Here is a 7,888-nt window from a genome sequence, read left to right as displayed (position 1 = left end):
ATATTTATCTGTAGTTTGACTTGGTCTTCACTGGAAGTTTATGCATCAACACTCCACTGAGGTTTAAAGATGGAGAAGAAACAGGAGTCATTATCTAAAGTCTAAAATAGGAACAGTTATGGTGCTGAGCTCAACATCACACCGTCTATAAATAAATAAAATATCTCTCTAATGGAGACATATGTTCTTAGACAGAGACACACAGCTGTCGAAACCCATTGTAGGTGCTATTTTTGACGGTGGTGAGTCACGGGCATCTCTGGAGCCTGCAGCTGACAGATTTCTGAGCTGCCTGCATCCAAAACAGACCGAGAAGCGAGAAGACATCCTTAGCAGAAATATGTGACTGAGCAGAAAACATGCCCCGCTCAAATACATTAAATCCTACTGGAAAGCCAAGAATTATGTTTATTGTTGTTTCTACTGTTGACAGAGAAAAGCTTTTTTTTTTTTTTGCTATTTTTCTGAAGAACCTGTCTTATTCTGTGATAAAGTCACAGTAGAACGGCCATCAAGATGTAAAAACTATTCTTCCTCCCTGAAAACCCAGTGATGAACTGTGCTGCACTCCTATAAAATGATACAACATGACTGCCACCTTTTGGTTTTATTGAGCATTTCTGCACATTTTCTTGGAAGAAATGACAACAAAGCTTTGAATACACATAATCAAACAGAACATCACGCCACAAAACAAAATTCCAAAATCCTTATTTAGAAATGATGTTCGTGTTATCATTACGCATACAGCTCTGATTTCAGAAATGGCTATTCATTTATATGATTACATGAAAGGACATTATTATTACAGTCCTTGATGCATCTCCACTTAATAAAACATTTACTCTTCACAGTGATTGTATGCTTTTTTTGCTTTAAATAACCAAATAACACATAACCAGTCACCATCACCAGATCACACAAATGAAGATATAGAAATAAGAGATAACTGGAAATAAGCTAAAGTTCAAAATAAACCCCCTGAATGACTTTCACATCGATGTAATATCATCTATCTCCAGAAAGTGATATCGCACTCTCATTTCTCCAAAAGAGAACAGACACATTTTCACGTACGATTCAGTTTTCATAGAAAAGTCAGTTGTGAATAGTGTGGTGTGACTGAGCCCATCTGGGCCTCCAGGCTGAACATCCTCGAGCTGGGAGATGAAGTTTCCGGAGGCCGACCCTTTATTGATGAATTTCTGGTGGGGAATAAAAAAGGAAAGCCAATGAGTGGCCTGAAGTCTGAGCAGAGTGCTTTGGTTTTGAACATGACTTATCTTAATGTTGTAAATGGATATATGTCATTTTCTTGTTTTCACTCACAGCATTGGTAAAGCCGGTTGACACGATCAATGTCATTTTGGGTCATGGCATCGGAATATCCAAAGTTGAGGTCAGGGTCGGATTTGGCTAAAATGGTTGGTTTGCCGTTTTTGGAGAAAGCATACCTGCAGAAAGAGACATTTTATGTTATAGTGAATTTTGGACTCAAACTAAAACCCACACATTGCCTCTGTCCGCATGGCTACTTCACACTCAAGATGTCAACACAGCGAAGTGATATGGCGAGGAGGGCAGCAGACCTGTTAACTCACTCGTTTTAACTGGCTGCATTATGCATTCCTTCACAGCGGCTAAGGTATTATTTCAAAGTCAATAGTAAAACTGAATTTCGGAGTTTTGCAACTTTAGAGATATGAAGTCTAAATATTCACAATCAGCAATTTCAGAACGCACACAGACACAGACTTACTTGTAGTATTGCATGACAGACGTCAAGTCATAGGGAGTCCCCAGGTTGTTGGTCTCCACCTTCTTGAAGTTGCCTTCTCTTCCTAAACAAATAAGATTTCAAAACAGATTTTTAATATTGGTTGTTTTTTTTCTTTATGTGGTGATTGCACCCACAAAAATACATCCAAAAACACAAATAAATCCAGTTTGAATTTTTCACCTGTACCGTATTGTGAAGAATGCTTGAGCTATATACGACAATTAAACAATTCACTCTAAGATTTGGGGAGTGGGGGCAGCCATTAGCCATTACAGGTGCAACAACATTCAATCTGAATACATCTAGGATAATATTTTTTTCCTTGAAAATGAACATTTGATCGAAAATGATGCATTTTTATCTGGGATTGATTCCAACACCCTGCAACCTTAAGTTAATAGATGATGAATTCAATAGATGATCGTAAACAAATAACTATTGGCCCCAAATTTCAATGTGGAAATTATTTCTAAATTCTTGCAAAGGGCATTTGATTTGCTTACAGACTGTTACAGTCTCTGTTAAACACACCTGACTGTATGCCAATTTGCAGGCTGTGAGTTCCTGTACATCCATCACCTTGTTTCTATTTATTGCTATGTATTTGTTTTAAAATTTCATATTCGGTCAGAGATACTGTGTGACAGATCCTCCCGTGTTTTTTTTAATTTTTTCTCTTGAGAAAAGATTCCGTTGTATGAAACCAGAAAGGACAGTGGGTGTGCAGACCTTGCAAAATGTTCTCGAACAGGATCCTGACGTGTTCGTCTCTGTCAGAGCGGACCTGCTCATGGTGGAAGCCCAGAGCGTGCAGAACCTCGTGCTGAATTATGCCATTATGCAAACAGCCATTTTTCTTCAGAGAGATTCTTTGGCCCCGACTCTGACGGCCCAGGTAGGACCAGCAGCTAGGGAACGCATGCAAAGCAACATTAGCATAAACAATAAGATACATAAATGAGGAGAGTGTGCCACAAACAGCTCAAGATGGTACACTCCATCTGGTGAGAAATGGAAGATAATCATGTGATCACTTGATGTTTTCAAGCTCTACAGCAGACATAGGAAAAGGCCCATTTTCAACTATTTAAAAAATTCCATTGTTGATTAAGGTTGGTGATCATTTATTTAATTATTTGAAAAAAACAATCAATCCAGATATCATTTGAAATGATTCAAAATGATCGCATTACTTCTTATATTTCAAAGTTGAATGATAAAGTGCATTCATGTGATTGAAATGAGACATATACATATGAACCAACTTTCCAATTCAAAATTAGCTAACAGAATAAATAAATTAATAATTATGATACACTGAATCATATGATTGATTATCCTATAATACCACATATTCTCTACACCTTTTTCACCATATGCAGAAGAGCCATTTTGTTTCTGCTGAAAGGTTTATGCAACCAACCTAAAATCCAAAGATGTTTGTCATTCATTACCTGACTTTGTTTGAACACTGTTTGTTTTCTTTTTCTTATCCCTTGCCGACTAAGTCAGTTACGTATGTCTTTTTACACAGTTGTGTGTCTCACCCAGAGCCACTGAAGAAGTAGATGTAACTGGAATGCCACCACCTCCTCCAGACAAAGCGGATACAGGTGGTGCTGTGAAAGGTCAGCAGGCCTCTAATGATGGTGTTCATCTCGTTCCTGGCTGCAGAGGGATAGACGGAAGTGGCATGAACAGGCTGTACATTTCCTTGATGCAAAACAACCCACCACCTCTGGCTGCAGATGATAAACACGGATTACAATGAAAAGAAGATCAACAAAAAGTGACAAACATAGTAAGTAATACTTTGATCTCCCTAATATTTAAACAGGTACATGGGTGTCTCTGTTAGTTCTTGATTTCTTGATCCAATATTAATCAATACCAAATATTTTCACTTCAGTCATAGATTCTATGTGTTCATGGAGTTTGTAGTTAACTGGTAAATGGTTTTAAATTGGTTGATACAAGAGAATTGTAAAATTGAATGTACGGCAATCTTCCACTGTGTGACGGTTTTACTGATGTGTATTGGATAACGTTCTGGAAATGCTGATATTTTATCTGAAAAGTACAATGTGGAATATTTCAATTTAAGACAAATGTACTGTAAGCTGGTGTATTGAGTGACTCCAGGAAGCTGCAGGAGCAACAGTACACAGAGAATGTGCTAAACTGACAGAGCCAGCTGTTGGAAACACTGTCACCTAATGTAGAACAGTGAAATTACACTTACGTTTTCAACAAGTCATTATGGATTAAAACAACTGTTATTCCGTTATGGATGCTGCCTATTCAATTTCTTTTTTGACGCATTGCGGTAGTTTATATTATTATTTTTTAACTGGTCTTCATAGCATGATATTAATATAATATTGAACCCAGGATTGATGATTGGTGATTTCATAAAACGCTGTGGTCACCTTGCTATAGAAGTATCAAACATTACATATAATTAGTTTTTGACATATTATGCCAACCAACTATTATCCTTGATGAATCTTGCAGCACACAGTCATGTTGTTATAATGAATATAAGCTGCTCTTTTTAAAGCATTATGATTGCAAAATACACAGTACCATCAATTAGAATGTGTTTAGTTTTCCTCAAGGCAAATTTTTGTATGAAATCTTGTAACACGCATTCATAATTACTGTCTGAACTGACAGGGTCCAATTTGTGTTGAAAATATGACCTGTTCCTCCCACTGGTTAAACGACTGTCAAAGAAAATGACAGCTGATTCTGGCTGAGTTCACATTCTTTCAGGAATTCAAAGAAGGAGACTGGTGTCATGATTATTTCAGCACCAGGGACAGCGTCAATCATCTTTGCTGTGCAGTCTATCTCCCTGCAGGGGGAAATACATTCACACCCGTTTCGGGCTAAAATAGATTAAAATTGTGCAATTCTGTTCGTAAAAAAAAAACAACAAACAAAAGCAAATGCAGTTTTCATGGGACCTTCATGGGAAATGATGAAGCCACTAAAAAAAACAAAGCTAGAAATGTCAAAGACATGATTATTAAAATGATTTAATTCAACAAAGTGAAAAAGAGATTATAATATTTAATACCAGTGATAGATATTCGTATGATTTCTTTCAAAAAGCAACAGTAAAACAGGGTTAAGAAGGTGAAACCATAATTAGACATATCAGAGTTACATACATCTAAATGACTAGTAAAAAAAAGCTTAACCAAATTGCTATGTTGTAATTTATTCAGATTGATGGATGATAAAATAGCATGGTAATGGGCCTTGCTCAGTGAGCCAAACTTATGGCCCATCATAAGTGATAGCCAAAGCCTGATCCTCCGATCACAAACCCACCACTTTTTCATTGGACCACGAGTTTCTTGAAAGTGCTGACAGCATTCCTGTCCAACTTCAAATCACATTGGGCCTTTCTTAGCTTTCTGACAACTGATCGGCGGTGTTCAGGGTGTGGGACCAACAGGGTGAGGAGAGCAGAGGTGGAGTTACTTACAGTATGAGCGAGAAAAACTAACGGGCACGTAGACGTAGCGGCCGTATTTGCGCCACTTGCATCCCCTGGCAGTGCATGGGACAGCATTCTTGGCTGGAGAGGGTATGATGTCCCCATGTACCAAAGCAGTTTCTGCAGAGCAGCAGGAAAGTAAAAGCTTGGGTTAATTTTCAAAGCAGGACCTTATCTATTCTTTTCTGCATTTATATATATGACCATATATAAATTACCACCAGAAAGAGCAAACGTTTGCCTTTCCATAATTGACAGTGACCCAAAACCCATAACCCTACATCTAGAACTTGTCCAAAACACACACTGACAGTAACATTATTCCAAGTTATCTTGATATAATAATAATAATAATAATAAAAAAAAATCCCACAACAAGGACAGTTCAGTAAGAACTTGAATGATATCTTTGTTATTGGTGCCATTTGCAAATTGTTCTCCCATACTTGAGACAGAAATCTGTGCCGAATAATGCTCTTCTGATTTTAATGACTGAAATACATCCACTTTCAGGATAGAGATTATTGTGGCTAAAACCTTCACTCTACTGAGTCCTGCTTTACTATGAAATGGCCATGCAGTCCTGCCACTGTTTTAGGGCTGTTTTACATGAGTGACGCTTACTTGAGTGAGCATTGGCTTTTTCAATTTGCTCAGTGATATCCGAAGACGTGTCAAGGACATCTTTAGGTGGAAACAGAGAACACAGTCAGTTTGCATGTTAGTTGTACTTTTGTGGGGGGGTTATCCACAATACAAATATCAAAACAGCAAAGACAGCGCTTGGCTTCTGAACACAGTTACTTAACTCACCCTCATGTTTTTTGGCAGCACTCTACATCACAAAAGAAGCAAGAACAATTTCAATATACATTTCTATTTTCAGTACTAATATATTTGCAAGACAATTGGCTGTTACATGAAAACTGTTGCATTTCACTGATATAAAATATGGAGGTTGTTTTTGAAATGTATATGAAGTTGACACTATGAAAACTAGACATTGTTCAAAGGACAGCAGACAATATTTTAACACCAACATTTCCTGTGGTAAAAATAATAATATTAATACTTACCACATAAGCAGCCATCACTGAGAGGATGAGGAGGAAGACGGATGCTGAATCCATGGTTACTATTCACTGAAATTCAGTAACATCTACAACAACCACAGGATGAATAGAGTTTCGTCATTAAAATGCGATATTGGCACATCATTGAAGTGGATGAGCACAAGAAGAATAGTAAGAATCTGAGAGGGGCTCACCTGTTGGAGGAGGTGTCCGATGCTGGATGCAACAGGTGCTTCTCTCTTTTTAAAGGCTGGCCTTGCAGGGGGTTTCTCAAGTTTGACTGCTCAGTTGTCACTTTGGTATTTCACTTTTCATTTTTTGACATTTTAGCAGAAAAATTTTTTTTTCCAGGAACATACTGAGGTCAGGAAATACAAGTTTTAAGAAATTTATGGGGAGGGTGAAAAAAAGAAGAAGAAAAAAACTCAGCACCACGCTGTCTGCCTTACTTACATTTTTTAAAATGTTTTCATTTTTCACTGCTGTATTACTTTGTGAGACACAATTAAATAACCTACTGAAATATTTTTCAGTCGCACATAGTGTTTTGCAAACATAATGCCTGGTTTTATCGAGGAGATGAGAGGATCTTCAGAAATGTAGATCGAAACTCATGTTTAAAATATGGTATGTAACAATAAGCGTATTAACTTCTTTCAGCAATCAGCTAACCTTAACCCCTAACCCTAGCTGAGGAAAAGCAGGCAAAACAAAGTCTTTAGTATTCATCACTGCACATGCTGTTGGCCAAGAAGTGGCAAAATATTCTACCATCACCTCACAGCAAGAAGGTCTTTTCCACTAGAGTTTGCATGTTCTCTTTGTGCATGCATTTTTTGTTGCTTCCTGTTGGTTTAATAGTTTACTCTGAAATTGAGAGTTCACCAAGTCTGAGCACAAGTTTAAAGACTAGATGAGCAGAATATTCCATGTGAATGAAATATTTACTCTTGTGGGAAATAAGACAAACCCACCACTCACACACACACACACACACACACACACACACACACAGTAACCAATATTAACATGTCTACTGACAGGTAAAGTGATTAGCACACACTGGCAAATGTGCACCCATTGACTATTACTTTTCAAAAATGTATGTGTTACAAGCAGTAAAGGGTTTTACAAGGGCTAAATTGTGACGTGTCAGAACTTTATGTTCTCATCTAATCACAATGAACTTGACTTTATCCAGATGGTGTAATTTATTTCCTCAATGAACTGTTGTTTGACCCAAAGTGCTTATATTTGAAACCTATCCATTTATTTATTTATTTATTAGAGATTGGATCCCCATTAGTTGCCACAGGGTGACAACTAGTCTTCCTGGAGTCTGTAACTACTTAAACAATCATAAAATTTAACAGTGCACAAGACTAAAATACAAAGATAGTGAACACTAGAATACACAGAATAAAACAATCATAAGAAGCAATACATAAAGCCATTAATCAGTAGAATACAAGGGAATAAAAAGTTAAAGGAATGTATACACAGTTAAATTAGAATGAAACAAGACAC

At 37.2% G+C, this 7,888-nt stretch overlaps 1 protein-coding gene across 1 annotated transcript; it reads right to left on the bottom strand.

Moving 5' to 3' along the window:
* Positions 1 to 1,321: 1,321 nt before the first annotated feature.
* Positions 1,322 to 6,418, bottom strand: LOC115386966 (high choriolytic enzyme 1-like). The gene is made up of 8 exons (XM_030089486.1): positions 6,365 to 6,418; positions 6,102 to 6,123; positions 5,913 to 5,972; positions 5,277 to 5,408; positions 3,328 to 3,448; positions 2,510 to 2,688; positions 1,760 to 1,841; positions 1,322 to 1,454 (listed from the first exon to the last, which is right to left on the bottom strand). The coding sequence occupies exons 1-8, from the start codon at positions 6,416 to 6,418 to the stop codon at positions 1,322 to 1,324; spliced, it is 783 nt and encodes a 260-aa protein (XP_029945346.1).
* Positions 6,419 to 7,888: the final 1,470 nt, after the last annotated feature.

Source organism: Salarias fasciatus, chromosome 1, assembly GCF_902148845.1.
Source record: "Salarias fasciatus chromosome 1, fSalaFa1.1, whole genome shotgun sequence".
NCBI lineage: Eukaryota > Metazoa > Chordata > Actinopteri > Blenniiformes > Blenniidae > Salarias > Salarias fasciatus.
Note: the sequence above shows the minus strand (reverse complement) of the source record. Positions and strands in the feature narration are given on the sequence as shown.

Excerpts from the sequence above, each read along its gene's own strand:
- LOC115386966 (XM_030089486.1), bottom strand. The coding sequence starts at position 6,418 with ATGGATTCAGCATCCGTCTTCCTCCTCATCCTCTCAGTGATGGCTGCT. Across the intron at positions 2,689-3,327 it reads TACTTCTTCAGTGGCTCTGG|CTGCTGGTCCTACCTGGGCC; the intron begins GTGAGACACACA and ends TGCGTTCCCTAG. Across the intron at positions 1,455-1,759 it reads TCTGTCATGCAATACTACAA|GTATGCTTTCTCCAAAAACG; the intron begins GTAAGTCTGTGT and ends CTCTTTCTGCAG.